The sequence below is a fragment of the Sinocyclocheilus anshuiensis genome, unplaced genomic scaffold, assembly GCF_001515605.1.
Source record: "Sinocyclocheilus anshuiensis isolate Anshui unplaced genomic scaffold, SAMN03320099.WGS_v1.1 scaffold58, whole genome shotgun sequence".
In the NCBI taxonomy this organism is placed as follows: domain Eukaryota; kingdom Metazoa; phylum Chordata; class Actinopteri; order Cypriniformes; family Cyprinidae; genus Sinocyclocheilus; species Sinocyclocheilus anshuiensis.
In genome coordinates this window covers 1,706,233-1,731,725 of record NW_015547688.1, presented here as the reverse complement: position 1 = coordinate 1,731,725, position 25,493 = coordinate 1,706,233, and the positions used below count along the sequence as shown (strand labels likewise).

The following is a 25,493-nucleotide window of genomic DNA, read 5'->3' as shown; positions in this document are numbered from 1 at the left end:
TGTTTTTCTACCGGAGGAAAACGCTTAACGAGAGACTTTGTGCATTGCGTTCATATTCTGCTGTTCTTGTCTTTTTCTTGCAGGACCCTGTATGTTATAGTACTAAATTAGTTTTAATCATTTAATCACCACAGCGTCTTGTCTCCATTGGCAACACGCACGATTTGTGTCGACTGCAAGTGACGTCGCAGGTAGCGGAGAGTGCAAGTGGCGATTGCAAGTGACATTGTAATTTAGTTTCTTTTTTCTTGTCTTCACCACCTGGCTACTGTTGTAAAATGTTGAGAGATTCAAACAAAAAGTAATAAAAAATAGAACAAAATAAAAAATAAAGCCTGCAAGTGACGTCGCTAGCGGAAGCGCAAGTGTCTGAGAATGCAAGTCTGAGAATGCAAGTGCAAGGCTGCAGCCAGACCCTTCTCCCATCATGATGCAGAACGGGAACTTATGACCTGGCCAAAGCTGAGGAGAAATACGGGACAGAGGCGGGAACACACTGGAGAGATAGCGATGGTACAATCACATCAAATATTGACAAATCACTAAATCTTCAGTTACGGGAACTTCTGTTATTCCTCCTTTACATTATTAAAAAAAAATAATAATAATAATAATCACTGTCCCAAAACACTGCAGTAATTATCACAACAAACATTTTAGAGTAACAGTTTATATATCAGAAAGCTAAAGATTTTTTTTATGAGAATCTAAACTTTATTAGGTGTCATTACCAGAAACAAATAGATTTACATTGTTTAGATAAGTTTAATTTTTTGTATATCAATTCAAAACTGCCCCTAAATGAAGAACCACAATAATCTGATTATGTAATATTTTACTTATATTATTTATTTGATGTGATTCATATTATAACCCCAGCTCCTGAAGTCCTCCCTACTACTGAGGAACAGGAGAAACACAATGTCCTGGACAAGGGTAAGAATAATAAATTAATGAAAATTAGAAAATATTATAACTTATAAAAAAAAATCACATTATATATATATATATACATATATATATATATACTATTGTTTGTCTGTTAATAGGCCATATTCGCAGGCAGTATAAAATCGGCCGCAAGCTGGGTGAAGGAGGGTTTGGCCTTGTGTATGAAGGGACTCGCTGCAAGGATGGACTTAAGGTTTACATTTTTTGTTTTTTACTTACAAAACTTTGCATTCATTATTTATGACTGAAGTTTATGACTGTACTCAGCACGTGCTAATTGTTACTTCTTTGTTTTGTTGATCAGGTGGCTATAAAGTTTTCAATGAAGTCCATTTTCAACCATGCCATCTATCAGAGTGGTGGGTAGACTGCACTCTATGTTATTGCCTCTTAGTCATTGTTTTCAATTTATAAAATCTTATATTAATGTTAATCACAGACTACAAATAAGCTTTCAGTAGGCAAACTGTTTTGATTTGTGAACAATTTTCTTTCTTTTAGCCTGGTCATCCCAAACGTCTCCCCATAGAGATTGGCCTGATGCTCATGGCCAATAAGGGCCCCAGCGTTCCCCAGATCATTGAGCTGCTTGACTGGGAGGACAACACAGACCACTACGTGATGGTCATGGAGCGCCCTGTACCTTGCGTGGACTTGTTTAGTTTTGTGGATCACCATGGAGGAAGCCTTGACGAGGGGACGGCACGAAATATTATGCGGCAAGTCATTGATGCCGCTAAAACTTGCTGTGAGCGTGGAGTCTTCCATCGTGATTTAAAATTGGAGAACCTCCTGGTGAACCAGGACACCATGGAGGTCAAATTAATTGACTTCAGGTGCGGTGCGCTCATGAAGAATTCTGCCTTCAAATCCTTTAGTGGTATGTGTTATGAAGTGCTTTATTAATTATCTCACAGAAACACATCCCATATGCACTCAACAAGCTGCAGTAATGTATTAAACATCAGACATCTTTCCTGCAGGCACGAGAGCGTACTGTCCACCAGAGGTCAAAGCCAACGGCAGGTACCACGCAAAGCCGACGTTAGTGTGGACTCTTGGGATTCTCCTGTTCGCAATGGTGTGCGGCCATTTTCCCACAGACCTCGATCTGAACATGATCAGTGAGAACAACTGGATCAGACCTGGCCTGTCACAAGGTGAGATCTTCATCAAACAACAAAGAAGGACCATTTGAATTCTAAATCATACAAAAAAGACCTATGGCTTGACAGAGAGAAGGTGTAAAGTAAAAGTTAATAATCAAACATCTCTTCTTCTTTTTTTTTCACAGAATGCTGCCAGATGATTTGTGATTGTCTGCAGCCTGATCCACAATAAAGACTCATTCTAGAGAAGATGCATCTCCATGACTGGTTTAAGGTACAGAGTCTAAGACTAGTTAAGCTTTTTGTTGGTTAAGTTTGATCATCAGTCGCCATTAACTTAAAAATCACCTCTGTTTGTATCCCTGTTTTGGATTATTATCTTTGGGTATTGCATGTTAAATAGGATTATATTTTAGCTTGTTCTAATTTTGCAGTAGTGTTTATGTGTACAAAAATCAGTGCACAAAAATTTGTAAAGAAAGATTGTTTGTGGATGTGTGCAAGTGATTAATTGCATATCAGGCGTGCATACTAACTAGCCTATACCAGGACATTTTACATCTAAACCTAATCTCTCCCGTTAGCTGCCTGAAGAAACCTTCTTGTTTAAAGCAGGCACAGATTAACATCTGAGAGGCACACATAGCATGTATATAGTCCAACAGCACTGTGGCTTTTGGGTGAGCATTTTCAGCAGGTTACATTGACACACCAGTAGGTAGGGCTGTGTATCGGCAGGAATCTGGCGATACGATACGTACCACGATACAGGTGTTGCGATACGATATGTTGCGATACTGTAAGCAATGCGATATATTGGGATATTTCTTATTTTAGGAATATATATTTTTAGGAAAGCTGTCATAAAGAACACACCACCATATGCAAACCTTAGCAATAAATAAATAAAATAAATAAAAATTATTTAACCAGAACACAGTGGGATCTGCATTTGCAATAATCATTCCCTGTCCTGGATTCTTAAAGAAAACAAAACTATTTTAAAACAATAAAATAAATACTGATGTTGAACATTCTCAGAACCTTACTTGGATTTCACAGGTTTTTCAGTTTGTATTTATGTTCCGCGTTGAATCGCCGAGACCGTGACGCGAGCACCGCCCCAACTGTACAAAACGCCCCCCACCACGAGAGAAAGCTGCAGCCGCGCGGCGACCCTACCGCCAACCGCACCTCGCGCGAAGGCTCTTCACACGGGACGCGGCAAGCGGAGGAACCGAGGCAGCGCCCGCGCCACAGTCCCGGGGTGGACGTTAAAAGCCCAAATGACGCCACACTTCAGCTTTGTACACCAAAATGGGAACTGGAACAATTCTTTCATCCTCCATTAACTAGTGGAATGCCCTAATGCTAGTATTTCCTGTTACTGTTCAAGTTCAGAGATGAAGACTGCGATCTAGCAGTCGGGATATAAACTCGAAACAACTGCCATGAATCTTATATGATTTTTGTTTTTAAATATCGATATTCCGTTTTTGAGAATCGATACAGTATCGCCAAACAAAATATCGCGATACTCACGTGTATCGATCTTTTCTTAAACCCCTACCAGTAGGTGGCGACAAGTGACTGTCTTTATGAGATAGTCACTGAATCATGCACAGACCCGATTCATTTAGGGATAAAACAAAGGTTGAATTCATGAGTGAATTTTTGAAATATTCACTGAACAGTAACATTCAAAAACAGATTAATTCAGGAATGAAACAAATGATTGTCTTTATGAGAGAGTCACTGAATCATTCACTCAAAAGATTAATTAAAAACAGATTTATTCAGGAATCAGACAAGTGGTTGAATTTATGAGTTTTTTTATGAATTTATGAGTATTTTTGTCCCCATGAGAAAACATGCTTATAAATCATACAGCATGAATTTTCTTTGAAAATCTAAAAATGCAGAAAGTTTGGAGTGAGGGGTAGGGTTAAGGTCAGGGGACAGACAATACAATTTGTACAGTATAAAAACCATTACATCTATGGAATGTCTCCATAAAATGTGGAGATCCAATGTGTGTGTATTTTCTACAGAATAAAGAAAGTCATACAGGTTTGAAACGGCACAAGGGTGAATAAATCAACTCTCTTAACTCTCTTAGGCTGATGATACACTAGGCAAATATTTGAGCAATGTTGCCAACGGGCAACCAGGTGAGACACGGCCCACGACCGATCTAAAATATCCAGATAGACATTGGTTACCCATTCTCAATGGGAAAGTGGCCAGCAAAATTGCTCAAAATGTTGCCCCGTGTATCATCAGCCTTAGGTCATTGTGGCATCTTCCAATATCTAACAATTTAAGAATTAGTTTTGAGAAAATTATAAAATAGAGATTTTTTTTTATTTATAGGACTGAACTAATGAGAACATGTTGGATATTTTCTTGCATTAAGAACTGTCATAAATATAGCTTGCACACATCTTTGATTCCTGCAGCACAGTAATGTACTATATCTCTGAAAACCCAGTGATCTTCCTTTGAAGATAAATGACAGCCCTGCTCATTCTTTTGTCCACATCTTAATCATTTCCTTACATTTAGAGTGAATATTTTCAGTAGTTCCTGCATTCAATGCTACACATGGATGACAAGCACTGTCTACGCCACTGGAAGCCAAATTTATTCACATCTTTCTGCATAGCATTTCAGGCATCATGTTCAAAGCGCAGAGCAGCAGCACCCTACAGGTGTTTGAACATTTCTCTGAACAGTTCTGATGCTTTCATACTTGCACTGAATTATCTTACTGTGACTTTTAAAGCAATCAGTCACTTTGCCCCAGCTGCAGAAAATAGACCACAGAGTAGTGTCAGTGCTGAGTGCAGATACTGTACAGAGTAATTGTCAATGTGGGTGAAAAACAAGAAAATAGCCATCCTGCTGCTGAAGATTGAACCCTTTCTGAGCAAGGTTGGCAATGCAAAAGTGGAATCATTTTTTGATAGATTCAAAATTGAGCACTGATGAAAGCTTTCGGCCTTTAAGCTTTTAGTGATCACATAACCCTCCCAAATGTGAGTATATTGAACAAAAATAAGTCTGATGTGACGATAATAACAGACTATTGATCACAAACTCACTTGTGAGTTGAACTGCAAAAGTGGGACAGTTATTTTAAGTTGACAGCATATATTTGTTGCGATATAAACACTACAAAATTTTCACAACAATCTTATTCGATGAAAACTGACAAGAAGTTTGTTGAATTAAGTCTATGGATCCTTGTGATCTTTAAAAGGCAGCTCATTATGAAGCGGAACCCACTATATTTAGTTGTTCACTTTCACCCATTCGGCAAGTCAACAGTGAGAATAATTATGCCTACATTTCATAAAATAAACATTTTAAAAAACTCTTCACGTAAGCAGTGCCTAAAAACTGTCTCCACAGTGCCATGAAAGAACATTAATCTTACTTCAAAAGTTTCGCATGAAGACTTTGCTTATGAAGCAAATAACTGGACCACTTCCAATTGCTTGTGCACAGCAAAAGACTGACTCTCCCTTTGCAAATCAGTCATTTCAAGGTTAGTTTTAAGTGCTGCAATATAAAACATAAAAGACATTGAATTTCTATTGCCTCTACCTTCACTTGATTTACTATAAAACATGTAGGCCTAACATGCTTTCTATTTTTCTTGACTTCTCTGTTTGCAAAAATGAATGTCTTTTTAACATCATTAATGTTTATTTTGACATTTCGTATTGGCTCTATGTGAGGGAAGTAAGGTCATTTTAACATAAAATTCACTTTTTTGTTTCCTCAGCCATAAGGAAAGCGTTTTGCTATTGGTGTATTGGTGTACTAAAGGACTAAAGGTGTCTTAACACAGCTGTGTTAAGGCTGCTCTGTGCCTGCTCAAAATTCAGTGTAAAGACACAAGCCAGACTAAATTATGCCTGCTCTGACCCACCTCAGTCACTAGTATAAGTACACAGTTCATTGTAATTGCTGTGTAAATGCATTTATGCCACCTTTGTGCAGCAGTAAACAGTGTGAAGACATCTTAATGCCACTTCAGAAGCACTTCTAAACCACCTTTGCAGTGTACATTTAGCACAGTTTTCACATGTTCTAACCATAAGGGAATTACAAGTATGTGTCCATCTGATTTTTTTTCTAGGGTGTTGTCCTAAATATTCAATTTTGCACTTTCATCATTGGAGCTATTAGAAACCTAGGTGCATTTCAGAGCTGCGGTAACCATGGAGACTGCAGGATCCACTGATGTTAGCCCAATCCAGCCTCAGCAATGTCCTTTGAGAGCCAGCTTTATTCCTCAGGATTACACCGAGAGAGATTTTGGGATTTTCTTTTTATTATAGGAACATGGATACTCATTTTGTTTTGCTACTTTTAGACTTTTATGGTCTCTCTTGTACACTGTGTGCTAAATATTTTATGGATGTAATGTCTGTTACAAAAAAAGTACTAAAGAAAAAGTCTGAAAAATATCATACATGTCCCAAATTTTTTTTCTGTGCACTCGATGCTTGTTTTTTTCTGCACACAGCCTGTGACTATTATATGGCCCTTTTATGTATTTGTCTATATTGTCTATAAGGGTCTATATATATTTCTGCATTGACCTGGGTGATATATTAAATATTTTATTATGCTTTTCTGGTGAAATAAAACTATGCAGCATCATGAATTTTGCAATGATTTTAATACACATCTTAACTGCGGAGCTCCTCCTTACATGTATGAGAGCATAAAACATTTGAATAACATCTCTGCTTTAAACATCATTAGGAAAATTTGCATTAGAGTTTGTAAAATGGATTCATTTCCATTAATCAATATTTTAGGGTCTGTAAGATTGTTTAATGTTTTTGAAAGACGTTTCTTGTGCTCACCAAGGCTGTATTTATTTGATCACATTAGAAATAGCAATATTGTAAAAAAAAATTACAATTTAAAATTACTTTTCTACTTTGAAATCTTGAAAAATGTCATTTACGCTGGTCTTCAGTGTCACACGATCCTTTAGAAAACATGCTAATATGCTGATTTGTTGCTCAAGAAACATTTCTTGTTATTAGCAATTTGGAAAACAGTTGTGCTGCTTAATATTATTTTTGTTGATTGTTTTTCCAGGACTCTTTGATAAACAGAAAGTTCCAAATCAAATCTTTTGTGATATTATAAATGTCTATACTTAGGCATGCACATAAGTTTTTCAGTCTAGTTCTCATAAGAGCACCTGGAGATTTGGAGTGACCCATTAAATATAACTATAAAAAATAATTAATAATAGTGATAATAGTATTATCGCACTTTATCATTGTTTTATTTTAAATAAAGTAATAAACAAAATAATAAGCTAAGTGTGAAGATACTATTATATATTTAAAATAAGTGAGTATTAAATAAAAATACAATTATTTTATAGTACACTTAAAAATACAATGCTAATATTTACATTTTCTTTTGTTTCTCTTTTTACTTTTAATATGAATTTTCATCATTTTAAAACTAAAAAGAGCAAGCTTTTATGTTACCGGCAAATAAGTATATGCACTGACGATTTTAGCGCGTCAGAGAATGAAATGCCGGAGTTTTGGGGTTTGCTCTGAAACCGGCAGCGCATAGCCTAGATTCATGTTTTCAGTTCAAATGGAAACAATATTACAGTTAGTCAATCTAAAATGGTGATTGTGCAGTAACAGTTGTCAGCCAGGTCGGTATGCAAATGAGTGGTCTTGATTTTGCATTTTGCACATGTACTGTGTATCCCTGTCATCTCGAGTTAATGTGTCTTTGCTGAATAAAAGTTTTCATTTCTTTAAGAAAAGCTTGTTACTAACCCCAAACTTTTGAACTGTAAAGTGTATCTTAAATCTGAATTTTTTTTCTCATATTTTGCATTAAATATTTTGAATATGAAACTAGGTAGGCCTAATTTATGCATAATTTTCCTTTGAATGAAAGAAATTTAATTCCATTGCAGATATATGAATTATATATACTGAATATTGTCAGAAGGCTAATAATATAAAGACATATTTTACGCCCGGTCCCACTTCCTATTTTGAGTGCATTGTTTGCTGAAAACGGATTTTTGGTGGTCAGCGTAATCACAAAACTGCTGGCCCAAAAACACATTATACCTGCCACAGTGGGCAGGAGTCATCATTACTGATGAAGCCGAGACAGGGCCGGTGAGACTCAGAGAGGAACAGGTGGTCTGATCCAATCCAGCTTTAATCAGAGGTGTGAACCACAGCATCAGATCAGCATTTGATGAGTGACGGCCATAAATCAAACATTTACCCGGCAGCTTTGATTACAGAGGGCACATCAAGGCCAGAGTTGAGAAAAAAACTGCATATGTATATCCTGGAGATGTACCACCTGCTAATGAAAGTCTTTTTGTTTTTATTTGGTCCTTCTAGACTTTGGTTAGATACTGCGGCAGAACACCCTAATGATCTTTCCTTTTCAATTAGGCAGCTCGGTTTTCGTAACCTGAGCCCTGCACAGTGTTCCAGAATTAATTGCAAGTCCAATACAAGAGAGTGACCTTAATCAACAAGCATCCTCAAGGTACTTCCACGTGTAAAAAGTGAAGAAAACATGAAACGTAACAGCACCATCAGCCTCTCAAAGAAAGAAAGAGCTGAACACATGTTGAGGGAAAAGGCTCAATCAATTGCAAGACAAAATATGCACCTTTATTATTTTTCTTCAGTGGAAGCAGAAACCAATCAAGTAATTTTCTCTTGCTATAGCTACTATATGATGTGTTCAAGTTAAAGGAGTCCATCAAGCCATGCATTTTTTCCCAAGGACCTTTTTAGAAACCCATTAAGTCTCAGAAGTGCCGTCTACAAAAAAAACAAAGCCTCCTAACAAAGCACTCAGAGTCCCTACAGCGCCTGGACATATGTCCACAAAGACTCTGTTCCTACTACTTCGAATTATAAAGACAAAGGGAGGTTGTTTTGGTAAAAGTTGAAAAAGACAAGATTGGTAGTGCAGAACGTGTGCCCTCTAGCGATAGAGGCATAACACTGCATGTTACTCGGGGAGCAACTAAAAGCGTTTATAGCGCTACAGGCGATCATGTTTCTGAGAGAATAACGACGTTAAAGTCAGTCACCTCCTAAAAACGGCAAAGAATATAAATATGAACATCCGTGAATATGTGTTTTAAGCAGGTAACTGTCTTTTGCTTTTGTTTTGACTCACTGAAAACATTTGTTTTAAAATAGGCTAAATGCTGTTACAAAGGTTATGTAACGACAGATATCTTACCAGTCGGGCTAGAAAAAGTCAATCTCTGGGTCGGGTTTAAATCGTTTAAAGTCTCATAGTTGTCGCCATCTGAAGTTTGATTATTGATACGAGTTGTTTTTAAGCTCTTCTCTGATCCAGGTTTCCCAGTTTTACGGATGATTCCTTAAATGGTTTGCTTTTCAACGATTTATTGTGTTAGTATGTTGCTCATTAGTTATTATTAGTTTATTGTGTTAGTATGTTGCGCATTAGTTATGCCTACAAGCTGCCAGATTTGAGACACTTCTCACCAAACGCGCTGCATTTGCCGGTTTCTTAAAACACGGGCAACTGACATTATCCCGAAATCCGACCCGACAGCTTACATTATAAATCATTATTATAAGCGTGCCGCAGTGAATCGGGAAAAGGCAAGGGCAACGTTTTGAACAGATTTTATTTACTTGCTCAATAATTGATTTTTACCCAAAAACCTTCGGTACTGCACTTTTAAGACGTTTTTAATAGATTATTTTATATGATCTGTCATAATTCAGTGTTTATGTGGAGCCTCAGGCACAGACTTTATGAGATCTTGGCAAAGCTCACGAAACTGTTGCTAGGAAACAAGAGCGCCATCATCTGTTTTTTTTTTTTTTAGAAAGGTTTAATTTAATGCATGGATAAATAAACCCAAATAACTAGATATATAATTTATAAAATATAAATTCATGCAAAAAGGAACAAGAGAACTCCATATTTGTTTTATTACATGTCTTTATTGTCCAAAGTACCATAAAATGATAACTGTACAACTCGGCACACTTAAGCAGAACCAGGGCACTAAATATCCAAATTGGGTTGCTGGTTGTAGTTGAAGACATAAAAAAAAATGTACATATTTACACAGAAAGACTTAAAGTGTGTTGATGCTCTTCGCATAGGAAACTAACAAAACAAAAAAAAAAGGTCTTAAGAAACTTAAAAACATAATGCAAGTCCCTGGTACTGGACACATGGAGTGAGGAGAGCAGACAGTGGATCAGAGATGAGAATGGTCAGAAAGGCACTCTTGTGATGTCTATGTACAGGCCATCCATCATTCAGTGAGAGGAGCTCACATCTAGGCTATTCACAGTAGTTAACTCTTTACATCCCAGTTGACAATTACACCGTAATTAAAATAAGTCGAAACAAACATGAGAAATGTTCCATATTTTGCATCAAGTACCCATATTGTTCAAGTTGATGAAAGCTTAAAATAATTCTAACTGAACGTGGGGGGAAAAACACACATGACAAATCATTGAACAAACATTGATGACAATAGCAACTTAAATCAAACTACACAGGGAATTTAAAAATGTAAAAACTAGGGGGAAAATGGGATGCCAGATCAACAGAAAGCATTCTAACGTTACAGCACCATGTCTGGCTCGGTCTCGCCAGGGCTTTCCTAGCGGTTAGTACACCTCTCAGTGTTTCATTACAACACACAGCCTGAAAACTCTATGAAGGAGCTTAATTTTTGCCGCTGAAACAACGCAAACGGATTTTATTCGACTCCTGTGATAGATTGTTCTCTTTGGTGTTTCATGATCTCAACAAGGCAGACCACGTTAGGCTAAAACTACATTTTTAAAACAATTCATTCTCGCCAGGCACCACATTTAGCCGTGTTAAGCTAAAAGGCTACAATTCTCTATTTGTTTCTTGTTCTGTAATACATTAAGGTAAGTGTAAACATGATCAGTATATTGTCCGATGGCGCTAGACAGACGATGGACCCCAGGACGAGCAGAACGTCACGTGCTCTTCCACAAGTCTCACATTCCCCTGCTCTTAAACAGGCGTCAGCGCTGCTGCGGATCTCACACCTGGGAAGCGACCTTACAGATTCTGGATATAAACTATAGACTAGAGATATTAGTTTCATAAAATTGGCGCACTCATCCTTTAAGTGCTGTCAAATGATTAATCGCATCCATGATAAAAGTTTTTGTTTACATAATATAAGTGTGTGTACTGTGTATATTTATGTATATATAAATATGCACACATGCATGTATATATTCAAGAAAAAATGTGTTTATAATAAATATATTTATATATAATATAAATTATATGAATATAAATAAATATATGTAAATATTTTTTAAAATATATACTGTATGGGTGTGTATGTATATATACATAAATACACAGTACACACACTTAGATTATGTAAACAAAAACTTTTATTTTGGATGTGATTAATCGCGATTAATCGTTTGACAGCACTACATCCTTTGCTCTTAAATCATGCTGTGCACTAAGAAGGGAGGCATTATTATGCATGCCATGACATCTACGAAGGACAGAGAGCAATGTGAAGGCATCGTCGTATAGGACATCCGCTCAAAGCGGTACTCCTTTGACATCAATGCATAATGCAGTGAAAAGTGCGGCGGCGTCGACTGACTCCTCCCTCTCTATGATTAACAAACCGGTTTTATGAGTTAAAAGCACTTGGTAAAGCGTGGGTTGTGATTTCTTCGTAACCACCATCTTGGGTCAGGTTGATGCCGCAGCTTTGCTATGGGTGAACCGATTCCTCTTTTTTTTTTTTTCTCTCCTTTTTTTTAAATATTTAAATAGATATAAAACTTTCTCTTTTTCCTTTTAAACAAACAGTCTGTACACATCTGGTACCAGTACATATAAAAATTACAAGAGTTGTTAAATTAGAAAGGATATGTTCCTTCTTATACGTCATATCAAAAATATGCAACTTTAGTAAACATATTCATAGTACTTTTTTCTAAGCTAACTTTACATTGCTACATTACATTTTTCAGAGTTAGAAATATAGCAAAAGTGAGAGAATGCTGCCTCACGCTTTCGTCTCGGTGAGTCCAAGGGCTCTCCGTGCACAATGCCATGATCTTGAGCACTGAGCAGCGGTATGACTTTAAAAGCCGTTGTGCGGAGGTAGACGCCTCGGAGTAAATAGTGTACTTTCCACAGCAACCGTCCCTGTTCTGCACCTCTCGCTCTCCTGCACATCCACGTTCGCTGTACCAATCTCAGCACCTGCTCGCCGCTTCCTCCTTTTCTCCATATCCTGCTGCGCCTCTGCAGCCCGAGTGCCTCTCTTCCCGCCTCCCTCTCCTCAGTCGATCTTCTCGACTTTTCCGATGATCTTCTCCTCGAAGATGGGCAGGATGGCATCGTCTTCGCGTACCTCCTCGAACACCACTCCGCAGTCAAACTCATCACTCACTTTCTTGAAATAATACCTAGGATGTGGTGAGGCAAAGGGATAGGGATGGTTTAATACCATGTCTTTCAGTCAAGTGATTTCATTCAGTTGACATTACATTATATATATATACATTTGTGAATTAACAATTTTTTAAAGCTTATTTCCAATATCAAATGGCGAAATACTTTCCGTACCCACTGTATGTATATATATATATATATATATATATATATACACACACACACACACACACATGTATCGCCATTTGATATTGGAAATAAGCTTTAAAAAATTGTTAATTCACAAATGGAGTAAAACAGTATCGTGAAATAATATTACAATTTAAAAGAACCAATTAGTTTTTTAATATATATTAAATGTAATTTATTCCTGTTATGGCAAAGCTGAATTTTCAGCATCGTTACTTTAGTCTTCAGTGTCACGTGATCTTTCAGAAATCATTCTGATAGGCTGATTTGCTGCTCAAGAAACATTATATTGGTGCTCAAGAATCCATGTCTTGCTGGAAACAGTTGTGCTGCTTAATATTTTTTGTGGAAACTGATCTTTTTGTTTTGATAAATTGAATGTTCAAAAGAACAGTATTTATACGTTTTTATTTAGCATTTATCTTTTATAATATATAGTAAAAATATAAATACAGCCTGTCAATTTAATGTCTTTGCTAAATAAATTATCAGTAAATTGTCGTTTAATAATCATATTTTGGTCTTTTCTCAAACAAAGCTATAGAATGACATTAGAAAACCTGAATAACGCTTTTGTAAGGAGTGTAGTGGAGTTGTAAGGATCAGTTTTATTATACTTTCATACTGATATTGGCTTTTGTGAAGCTTGAAAGTTTCAGTCCAAGACTGATAAACACAGTCTCTTGTTGTGTTCCGCAGAAGATAGTTTGTAACAATATGAAGGTCAGTAAATGATGACAGGGTCTTAATTTTTGGGTGAGCCATCTAAATTAAACACTACAGAAGGTTCTCAAAAACTAGAACATGACAAGTGGCAAAGGTTTACCTGTAGCTCCCTTTCTTAGTAAGCAGCTCTTTGAACTGTCCCAGCGTGACGATCCTTCCTTTGACGGACGTCCTGTACGGGATGGGCTCTCCACAGAAGTAATAGGCCACGATGATGTTCTCACAGGGCTGCTTCTTCATATTCTTATGCCTGCAAATGAACAGAGAGGGCCTTGACAAACATATCAAACATTTGTTCTACAAGAAGGAACAAAATTATGCAGTTTGCTTTTCTAGCAACAAAGTGAGAAGTACAACGTCCCGAAAGGATGTCTGGACCAGAGCCGTATTTCAAAGGCTCTTGTATGTGCTCTGCTGGGCTTGAAGTGGGCGTCAGAGGATCGGTTTACTGTTGCCAAGTAAAACGGATTCCAGAAGCCTGACAAATGTTCCTCAGAAAACAAACAAACACTGGCACCGATGTGCCGCTTTCATCTCATCCACACCAAAGCTTTGATGTCACTAAACTGCATATCTGCATTAGGAGCAGTCACACATCCACGGCCTCTCATTCTCCTGCAGCTTATCAGCGGTTAATACACCGGAACAACACTTCACTGCAAGCAAATCTGTGAGAAACTATGTACTAAAGCTGGTCAAACTACATTACATTCTTAAAGGAATAGTTCACCTAAAAATTACAATTTGCTGAAAATGTAGTCACCCTCAAGCCAGTCAAGATGCTTCTCAATCAGAACAGATTTGGAGACATTTTTTAATTACAGCACTTTCTCACCAATGGATCCTCTGCAGTGAATGGGTGCCGTCAGAAAGAGAGACCAAACTGCTGATAAAAACAATAACAATAATCCAGAAGTAATCCACACAACTCCAGTATATCGATTAACATCTAAAGTGAAAAGCTGCATGTTTGTAAGAAACAAATACATCATTAAAGGCACAATATGTACGATTTTTGTAGTTCAATATTCAAAAACTACTTGCACAATATGATATATTTCATGCAGTTGTGTATTTATGTTATCCCAAAAGTTCCCAAGGATTTGTAAATCCAGAGAAATTCCAATTTGAAATAATGACTCGTCCCTGGTCATTGTCGCCGATCAATGACGTAATATCTGCATATCACCAGTTTCCGCTCGTAGAAACTATGGCAACACACAGACACAAATGCTGCTGTACAGTTAAACTAAATCCATTACGGCCGTCGCGAATAAAATGAAAATGAAAAGTGATGACCATAGCATTAAATTAAGATCTGCTCAGTGTTGCGCCATGATTTTTTACACGTTTTTACAGTGTTGTGCATTATAACCAATCACACACGAGTGTGCTGAGCTTATGAATGCAATGGCCAATCAGAGGCATTCAGGTGAGTTTTTGTTCAGTGCACGGCGCTCGCTGACTGAATTCAGCTCTCACGCAAATTTTCTCATCATAAACAACAAAGTGCAGATGTAAGTATGATGTACGAGATTCATTCATAAAACCGTGTATAGACAGCTTTCCTGATTATAAGGGGAGTTTTTTTTTTAAGAGTACTAAAACTCGCGCTAGACTTCAAGTCAGTCATAATGTTCTTTCACAATGTAAATGCTCTTTGCTCGCATTCTCTGTATAATCTATTCACGGTTTCAATAACTGGAAGGTACAGGTAATAAAAAATTAATTCATTACCTCATCCGTGAACATCCTGCTTCATAGCTTCACCTTTGTTATTGTATTGAAAATGTGACCTCTAGTGGCGAAAACTTGCATATTGTGCCTTTAAGGCGTTTTAACTCTGAACCGTTGCTTCCAGCCAAAATACCACTCTATAATCCATAACACTTGCTCCAGTGGAAAAAAAAATCCATCCCCTGCTGTCCTCTTATATCAAAATTCACCAACATACAGTGGGGAAAAAAAGTATTTAGTCAGCCACCAACCTACAATGTGATTTTCTGGATTTTTTTTTCTCATTTTGTCTCTCATAGTTGAGGTATACCTATGATGAAAATTACAGGCCTCTCTCATCTTTTTAAGTGGGAGAACTTGCACAATTGGTGGCTGACTAAATACTTTTGTTCCCCACTGTATTTGTTTAACACTGTTTTAACACGCAGCTTCCCACTTCACAAGATGTTAATTGATGGACTGGACCCATGTGGATTACTGTGCATTCACTGCAGAGGATCCACTGGTGAGCAAGTGATGTAATGCTAAATGTATCCATATCTGGTGAGTAAATTTCCATTTTTGGGTAAACTATTCCTTTAAAAGCTATGCACAGGAAGTCTGAATAGCGCAACACACAGAAGCATTGGTTAACGACGTAAAGGCACAGCCCTGACAAACACATGCAGGTGCATGTATCGGTAGCATGGGATGGTGAAGGGAAGGGCTACGCTCTATGGAGAAGCATGGAGGACATACTCGGCCTCGGAGAGCTCCATGTCGGAGACGGAGGGCACCACACTGAGCGTGGGGAACAGAGTGGGCCTGACAGCGGTGCGACCCCTCTGGATCACCTCCATCACATACCTGAGGAACAACCCCGAGTTAGACACACCGGCTGCGTTCGAAGACTCAAGTCGCCTCATTATACGCATGCACCTAAGCCAGCCACAATGTGTGCAGGAACATGTCGAAGAGGACGCTGCCTTGCATGGTGCATTATGGGTCGTAGAGGGATAGGGCTGCACGATAAATCGCATGCGATATTTAATGCGCATCTTGTCAGAAAGCCGGTTCTGTAATCAGCGGTAAATCTCCATCACCTGCGTGCTTTCACATTGAGCAGCATTAACTACACAGAGCCGTTGTTCACCGACGAACTGCGCAAAAAATCACGCGAATATGAACGTGGTTTTGCGCAGCTTGCCTGTGAACAACGGCTCTGTGTAGTTAATGCTGCTCAATGTGAAAGCCCGCAGGTGATGGAGATTTACCGCTGATTACAGAACCGGCTTTACTCATAAGATGCGCGTTAAATATCACATGCGATTTATCCTGCAGCCCTATAGAGGGATCACTGACAAATAACTTCCAAGATGAAGAAACATTAAGTTTATAAAGCAAAGTTTGTAAATGCAAAAAAAAAAAAAAAAAAAAGTAACATGAATTTGTTCATGTTGGTTTCATATGGATTTTAAAACTTTAATAGCATTTTCAACAAAACAGTCAATTTAACAACTCGAATGTCAAGTGGTGGAACTAGTATGTAAACCGTAATAGCATTTTCCTTACACCTCAAATACATGAAATTCTTTCAAGATACATTCTTCATTACCATATTAGAAATGTTTCATCCTGATATTTTCGACATTCTCCCCCAAAAACATCAACATTTTTAATTTTGAAATGATCATAAAAAGGCATAGTCAGGTAATTTGTGCATAAAGTGCTTTTTTAGTGCATTTTCAAATATATCTGGCCTAAAGAATAAAAAAAAAAAAAAAAAAAAAAAAAAAGTAACATGAATTTGTTCATGTTGGTTTCATATGGATTTTAAAACTTTAATAGCATTTTCAACAAAACAGTCAATTTAACAACTCGAATGTCAAGTGGTGGAACTAGTATGTAAACCGTAATAGCATTTTCCTTACACCTCAAATACATGAAATTCTTTCAAGATACATTCTTCATTACCATATTAGAAATGTTTCATCCTGATATTTTCGACATTCTCCCCCAAAAACATCAACATTTTTAATTTTGAAATGATCATAAAAAGGCATAGTCAGGTAATTTGTGCATAAAGTGCTTTTTTAGTGCATTTTCAAATATATCTGGCCTAAAGAATAAGCATAATTGACCCAAAGGCAAACTGCATGAGATTATTTTCATGCAATAACAAATCAAGCCACTATGTATCATATATGAATTATGGTGTTCAGGTGAACATGTCTTTTCACCTCTGCTTAGCCTGCAATGTTCCAGACTTCCTCCTCTCTTCCTCAAGCCGCCTGCGCGCCTCTTCCAGCTGGGTGAGGGGGTTGGGGGCTGGGTTGGGGGGCATGGTTGGATCCTGGATGAAGGGATGGGAGGGCTGCACATTGTTGCGGAGCTGAGCGGTAACCCAAGGGTGCACAGCCCCCGGCCGCTCCACCGAGCTGGGCCTCGACACCTCGTGACTCTGAGCCTTCTTGGAGCCAGAGATGCTCCTATGAAATAAGCAAGAACAAAATTAGTTTTACATGATTCATTTTGAAAAACATTGCTATCTATCTATCTATCTATCTATCTATCTATCTATCTATCTCTTTTTTTTGCATAATTTCCAACAAAACTATTTGAATTGCTGGTTAGACACCTTTATTACTATTACTACACTAAATAAGGGCTCTCACCCGTAAGGGCTCCTCTTACAGCGGCCAGCTTCCTTCTCGCCCTCCATCATCCACTGCAATATCTTCTGGTTCCTCTCCATATCATCAGGGGGCAAAGGCTCTCGCATCTCAAAGTTTCGACCATCATCTCCTTTTCTGACCGGACGCTTTGACAGTGTGCTTCCTTTACTGCTACAATGAGACATGAGAACATCAAAATCATCAAAGCTGTTGAGATAAATGGCTTCACTAAACATCTCCAATTTACACTGCCATTCAAAAATCTGGTGTCAGCACACCATTTTCTTTTATGAAAAGAAATAACTTTTATTTCACAAGGACACATTAAATTGATCAAAAGTGAAAGTAATGACATTTATAATTAGGGTTGGGTATCGTTAGAAATGTTCTGGTTCCGATTCCGGTTCCAGTTTTGCCTAACGATTCCAGTTCCAATTAAATGAACTATTATTACTTTTTTTTACTATTTTACATTAATTGAATGTAGTGTTGCTGGAAGGTAGTAAGTAATGTTGAGTAATGCATGTGCTTCAAAGTTGATGTTTTTTACACTATCAATAACATTTTGCTTTTCAAGCAGGAATAAGCTGGTTGGCCAAATAGTCCCTTGAGGGCTAAGACTAGGGGTCGACCGATTATCGGCGCCGATATTACGCATTTTTATGATTATCGGTCATTTTCAAAACCGATTCGCCGATAAAATAACTTAATTTTGAAACACGCTATTTGGCTCTGATGCAGCCTGTCAGAACTCACCACTCTGTGGCCTAAAGCAGTCTCCGCCCACCGCTCATCTGATTTGTTGGGGGTCATGAGTCCGACCAATCAATGCGGAATTCACTCTCACTCCAAAAGCGCTTGCTAAGTGGAGCTGCTTCAGTGATCACGCATCAGTTGTCTCTCAAAGGTAAGGCAGCAGCAGACGTTGCTTAAGTTGCAATAGATCCCAATCCACTAACGTTGCACTGAAGTTGCAAAACACCTCAATATTATCTATGATTTCCGCGATGCAGAAAACACGGACGGAATCGCGGAATCCAGTCATATAAATGGAATTTACTGTATGACGCGGAATGTCACGGAATTTGTCAAAGTTTGGATGAATTAATCAAAAGTAGGTCAGTACACTTAAATAGAGTCGCAATATGGACTAGTATCTGTAAATATTAAGCCGCAAAAATACTATTTAAATATGGATCCAGCATGTTCTGCGTGTCTCTGTGTATGTAAATGGCATAGACACGCGGTGTTGTTTTCTACACATACAAAGTGTGCGACGCTAGCGGTGATTTCAGCTTCTGTCTCATAACGCCGCTCCCATCATTCACAGTCGGGTTATTAGCAGAGAACACAGAGCAGGGCTTGAATTTCAGGCGCAGGATTGCGGCTATTCATAATAATTCTACTCATTCCCGCAGGTTCCACGAAAATAGTCCCTTGAGGGCTAAGACACTTGTTCATTTCCCTAAATTAATGAAATATTATACTTATAACCATGTATACATTACACACACTACATAAAGCCCCTATTTTACAAAAAATAATGCAGTCAGGAGATGGTGTGATGCAATGAGTGGTTTCCACATTTTTAAACATTTAAAATGCATGAAAATATTTTCTATCACTTTGTTTATCACTCTTGAAATGACCTGTACACTAAATAATCTAACCCTCATACTTACATAACAATAGCAGTCTATTTATTTAGTGGTCCAAGTTGAAGTCAGTATGTATATTAATGACAATATGGGACAAATATAATGTAATTTAGTGGCGGCAGGAGCTGCGTGCTGCCGGTACATGCACAGTCAGACAAAACAACATGCACATTTATCAAAGACGTGAGTGCGCGTACAGTCGTGGAAAACGATATGTTCGTCAGTTGAAGACGCGTTGCGTCTGTGGAGTGCGCGTCATGGAAAATAATGTGCTCAGTAATTAAAGAGGCAGGGCGGCATTTCTGTTATTTGGTTTGTGACATCCTTTACGGGAAACGCCGGCGCAAGGCTGCTCACAGCGCTTGGTCACGTGTCGCACAAGAACCGTTTTTGGAACCGAAACTTAGAAATTGCTCACGGTTCCGGTTCTTTTCAAAAAACAGAACCGGTTCTGAATAAGAACCAGTTATCGGTTCCCAACCCTATTTATAATGTTCCAAAAGATTTCTATTTCAAATACTGTTCTTTTCAACTTTCTATTCCGCAAAGAATCCTAAAAAAACTAGTAAAAAACTTCCAAAAAATTCCAAAATATTAAGAAGCACAACTGAAATGTTTCTTGAGCAGCGTATTAAAATGACTGCTGAATAATCATGTGACACTAAAGACAGGAGTAATGGCTGCAGAAAATTCAGCTTTGCATCACAGGAATAAATTACATTTAAAAAAAAATAAAAAAACAAAACAGTTATTATATTAGCTATAATATTTCACAATGTTAGTGTTTTTACTGTATTTTGGATCAAATAAATGCAGCCTTGGTAAGCATAATAGATTTCTTCAAAAACATTTTTAAAAATCTTATTGACTCCACACTTTTGAACAGTAGTGTACATATCTAACAAAAGACATCGAGGCACATACCCGTAACCCATGGGCTCCATGGCACTGGGGCCGACACTCATCCCATCTGCAAAGTTGCGTGACTTGGATCCGAAGTGGTGTTGCTCCATGTTCCAGGCAAATCCCCCATGCATCCTCGTGGCTTCCGCATCCACCTGTTCTTTGGGTTTCCCCCCCGTGGCATAGTGTGTGTGGTGAATGTGTTTGTGATGGTGCAGGTGCGCTGCTTCACCCTTTGGGCCCAGCCGAGCCTGGTGCTTGCCTTGGCCACCGGACAGCGGCATCATCATCCCGGGAATCTTGCCCGCGGGAAGCCCGTCAGGGGAGCGGGACTTCGGAGAGTGGCGGCCCGTGCCCGGAGATTGACAGCCGGGGGTTTTCATGACACGCTGCACATGCTCGTCCAGGATGCTCTCGGGGTTTTCTTCGTGTGCGTCCCGCAGCTGCAGTCCGTTGTAGCTCATTTCAGAGTAGCGACCGCCATAATGCTGCACGTGGACCGCAGGAGGAATCCTGTGATTGGCCAGGGAGGGAGCGGTTGAGATGTCCGCATCGTCACCTTCCTCTTCCTACAGGACACAAGAGAGTATTCATTAATGACAAGATACTTAAAAAAATAAAAATAAAAAATCAGGCATTGAACCGTATCTGAAACCATCTTCCTCAAAGAAAAAAACATTTTATAGTGACTAAGTCAAATTTGACAGGTGGAGCAAATCTACTGTAGAAAACAATGTTCTGTAGAATCACTGTGCAGTAACATGTTTAAACCAGCAGATGTCATACGTTTACAGCTTTCCTAAGATTCCATTGATATGCCTTTGTTATGGTCACATTGAAAACACACAATGACCTCAAACAGCCATGAGTAAATTCCCTCGTTGCCCAAAACATGACTTCAATATTCATTTTAATCATGAAAGCCCTTCTCCACATGCATACCTCTCTTCAGACTATAAATGATCTGACACACCTGTTCCCTTAACAAGATTTAATATTTTACTTGCTAATTTGTTGTGCCCTTCTCCAATTTTGATTTTACTGGCAAAAAACACAGTTCTTTGACACATGTAGTTTTACTCATGGTCTGGTGACAAAATTGCATTTTAGTCACATTCTGTATTGTTACTTGCAGACAATGAAAAAGCATAGTTTTGTCTATGAAAGCAGCCATGACCTAAATCTAATTAAACCGTAACAGCGTTCCCACCATATCTTTATTCTGAATAATATTCAGCAAATTACAGATTCAGGTTGTGTCACTCTGGGTTGGGGCGTTTGCAGTAGTTCATGAATACTGGTATGTCAAGTAATTCGGATCATTTTCCCCACAAAATTAACAATTTTATGTAAATGTTTAACTGTTTTAATCAATACCATTATTAAGGAACAATTTCAAGTTAAGTTAAATTTAGTAAGTTGTAATGCACTGACATTGCTGCTTGTATTATGTTGATGTGGAATAAACTATGCAGTGTTTAGTAAACTATGCCTTTGTGTTGTCTTTACTGATTGTTACAAAAAAAAAGTCATTTTATATGAACAGATCTCATGATCATTCAACACGTTAAACATGTTGCACTTGACTGTTGAATTGCCATCTCACTATATACACCACCATTCAGAGTTTTTTTTTTAAAGAAATTATTAATTTTATTCAGCAACGAAGCATTATATCGATCCAAATTTTTACGGTTACAAAGATTTCCATTTCAAATAATTGTTGTTCTTTTCAACTTTCTATTTATAATCTATTTATATAAAACAAACCCTGAAAAATTGTATCACGGTATCTATATCTCATAAAATATTAGTATTTAATAATAAATATAATAAGCAGCACAACTGTTTTCAATATTGATAATGCTTCTAGATAGAAAACTTATTTTAAATTGTAATATTTCAGAATTTTATTTTTAGGGATGCAGCGATACCGATGCTGGTATCGGGCCCGATACTGCACTCCTGTACTCGTACTCGTAAAAATGCCCCGATACCACACAGCGTGTGAATAGGGCTGTGTCCAGAAAAAGAAACACTGAAAACAGAACAACAGAGAGTAGAATGGAGTTATTAGAGATTAAGGATGTCTATGAAGTACATGCAAGCAATTAATATAATGTTAAACATTCAATATTCACGCCTATATAATATCTCACAGACATCACTGGAAAGTTTGTAGTTCGGTCGGATATGTCAAAAGCAAGTAAGTAAAACAATGCACAAGTTACTAAAGTTATTTGATGGTTAGGAGAGTGAGAGAGAGAGTCCGAGAGCGCACACTCTTCTGTTGCATGATCTTGATTGCTGTTCGCTCCATTAGAGCATAACAGCATTTATTTTAAACGTCAAGCATACACAACTTTATTTAAAGCAGAACTGAAACTAGCAGACTGGGTGAAATGCGCTAGGCTGTAAGTATCTCTCACACTCTGCACCAATACAAACGTGTGCGCACTGTGTATGTTTAGCTTGCTTTAAGGCCAAAGTATACTTCGGTTTTTACTCGTACGCGAGGGTCCGTGTACACTGCGCATGACGCAAATTACATCACCAGAATAGTACGTGTGCACTCGTATAATGTATATTGAGTGGTTCCCTGCATTATTTTAGGAAAACGTTTTGTGATTACAGTATTGAGCTGCTGCAATGGAACAGCTCTAATGCGCCATTAAAATGAACAGTGAAAGTAATACAATACATTTTAACAGGTATAATTAAGTGTGGAAATAACTGAAGGTAATATCTGTTTGCTAAATGAAGCCAACTAACATGATTCATATTATTATTTTGTTTCTGTACCCAATATTAAAAAATGTATGCACACAGGCTGAATGTTAATATAAGTCTCTGTAAATCCACTCGCTGACAGCAGGTAGCACTTATGGAAAAGCGGTTTCCCGTAACCTCTGTGGACAAAGCAGTATTGCAATTAAGAACACTTCCTTTAGGTATTACATGGAGCGAAGATGAAAACAAAATGCCATCGAATCGTTTCTGAAGACAGTCAGAACCTTCAGAGGTACATTCATATAATTAATTCATTTATATATTCATTTGTATAATTCCCTTAGCACTCTTTTAAAACCGCCGTGCTTTTCCACTCAAAACGAAACTACTCTGCGTGCTGTGCGCACGTGAGACTGTTCCTTAAAACTGTGCTTTATGCTGGACAGTATTTATTTATCGTGAGGTGTTCAAATTGCGGTAATCTAATACGGTTTTAATGATAATTAAAATATGAAACGGTAATACTAACCATCGGGAATTTTATCATGATTTATCGTCAAACCGGTAATCGTTACATCCCTAAATAGATATATATTATATTATTTTATTCTCTGCTAACAATGCAGTCACATTTTGCATTTATTTCCATTAATATTCCTTTTTCATCAAAAGTGCCTTTTCATTTGGTCGTCTTCTCGTTTTCATAATAGAGAAAGTCAATAAAGCTGAAACCACAGCAGGTCATTTGTGCAATGCTTTGATTCTCTCTCCAGGTAGTGAAGTCCAAGGAGATGAGGAATTTTGAGGATTTGGCAAATGCATCATTTTATTTTTACTCAACAGCTGTGTGGGTCAGCGCTCTGGGATGATCTTTGACAGATCATGCCAGAATAAAAAAAAAGAGGAGATGAGATGAGGTGGGATACACAACACAAATACAACCGCAATGCGCTAAGCAGCCAATTTTCATTGTGCCGCTTCCACCTCTAAAAACTGATTTCTGTCCGAAATTGACTGAATAACACCACAGAATGGCGATATCAAGAGTTTATTCAGACTTGTCAAGGTTCAGTTGCTGGCAAAAACATGTTTAACTGTCAGAGTCCGTCCTGCTCAGTGGAGCAAAGAGAGCAAGTGCTGTATATAGAAGGTGATAGGTAGAGAAAACTTAAAACAAGTTTGCTGAAAGCCGAGGCTCCAGTGAGAATATCAATTACGAGATAAATGACATTCCTCCTTCAGCTCTTAATAACTCAAAGTCACTGTTCTGTGACAGACGTTCCTCTTACAGGAGGCCAAACTATATAAATAATCTGCCTTGAGACTTAACACCTGGCTTTGAGTCGGGAAAAAGATTCCCATTTGCGGTGTGCACAAGCATTTCTTCACGCCCCGACTGACTTCAAACAAAGTCATTACACTGAGGCAGACTAGCAAGTAGCTCAATCTCGGCAGATGATTCACCTGACACTGAACAGAAAGACCCCCTTGATAAGACAGGAAGTCTTTAGAACACATCCGACTGTCTCGCTCATGAACAGAAGTGGCAGAGACATCGGTGTTTGATACAAGGGGAAACAAAAAAACTACTATAGTTGAAAATACAGCAGTGACGTGACGATTGGGATGCACTCACCAGTCGAACTCTCTTGAGCCGCTCCTCCAGTTTTTCTTGCGCCTCACGTTCCCTCAGCACCCCCTCCAGCCTGCTGATGAGCTCCGCCGCAAACTTCTCTGGCTCAACGTGAATATCCTTTGGCATCCGGTTTGTGCGCTGATGGGAAGACAATGCGAGTCAATACTCAAGGTCACTTTTCACAATTAATGCGATGCGCTTAAAAGAAACTCCAACTACAGCTGCTGATTATACAGCCATGGAAAGAGAACAATAATACATGACAGTTTAAAACACCAGTGAAAGCAAAATAACATTAATACAGTCTAGACCAGTGTTTCCCAACCTTTTTTTAACAGATATTTTTAATATTATTAAAAAAATTTGTCCATCAATGGTGGCAATCAGTAGGCTAATTTCTAATGAATTAGAATAGAGAGACCAATTTATATGACAGATTTTAATGTAGGCTTTTATACATAACATTATTTAATTACCATTATAATTAGCTATCGTATCCAAATAATGTTTAGTCCTAGAAAGCTATTATCAGAGGACACGTGAGCATAACATAGCGGTTAGCAGATCAATGAATGAGAGTTACCAGCGTTGCCAGAGTTGCCCATTTACCACACCTTGTTACAGCACAGTATGGCTATTGCAGACAGAAACAATACTGTACTACATAGATGTTTCCTGTCAGCTTGATTTT

At 38.0% G+C, this 25,493-nt stretch overlaps 2 protein-coding genes across 4 annotated transcripts in view; one reads left to right on the top strand and one right to left on the bottom strand.

Annotated features, from left to right (window-relative positions):
* Positions 1-434: 434 nt before the first annotated feature.
* Positions 435-2,317, top strand: LOC107703390 (serine/threonine-protein kinase pim-2-like). Its single transcript, XM_016506000.1, has 7 exons — positions 435-513; positions 880-936; positions 1,050-1,144; positions 1,256-1,310; positions 1,453-1,831; positions 1,935-2,111; positions 2,246-2,317. Exons 4-7 carry the CDS (start codon positions 1,293-1,295, stop codon positions 2,290-2,292), a joined length of 621 nt encoding a protein of 206 aa, XP_016361486.1. The 5' UTR covers positions 435-513; positions 880-936; positions 1,050-1,144; positions 1,256-1,292; the 3' UTR covers positions 2,293-2,317.
* Positions 2,318-11,929: 9,612 nt separating this feature from the next.
* The window catches only part of LOC107703383 (axin-1-like), a 56,357-nt gene continuing 42,793 nt past the window's right edge, over positions 11,930-25,493 (bottom strand). For 2 of the 3 annotated variants that reach the window (XM_016505989.1, XM_016505990.1), the window contains exons 5-10: positions 24,803-24,940; positions 20,458-21,005; positions 17,876-18,046; positions 17,441-17,689; positions 13,585-13,734; positions 11,930-12,583 (exon numbers count right to left, since the gene is read on the bottom strand). In XM_016505989.1, coding sequence (XP_016361475.1) covers positions 12,457-12,583; positions 13,585-13,734; positions 17,441-17,689; positions 17,876-18,046; positions 20,458-21,005; positions 24,803-24,940 — 1,383 coding nt within the window. In that variant the 3' untranslated portion in view covers positions 11,930-12,456. The remainder of the gene's footprint in view (positions 12,584-13,584; positions 13,735-17,440; positions 17,690-17,875; positions 18,047-20,457; positions 21,006-24,802; positions 24,941-25,493) is intronic. The other variant, XM_016505991.1, reaches the window with a different exon arrangement.

Excerpts from the sequence above, each read along its gene's own strand:
- LOC107703390 (XM_016506000.1), top strand. Across the intron at positions 1,832-1,934 it reads TGCCTTCAAATCCTTTAGTG|GCACGAGAGCGTACTGTCCA; the intron begins GTATGTGTTATG and ends TCTTTCCTGCAG. Across the intron at positions 2,112-2,245 it reads CAGACCTGGCCTGTCACAAG|AATGCTGCCAGATGATTTGT; the intron begins GTGAGATCTTCA and ends TTTTTTTCACAG.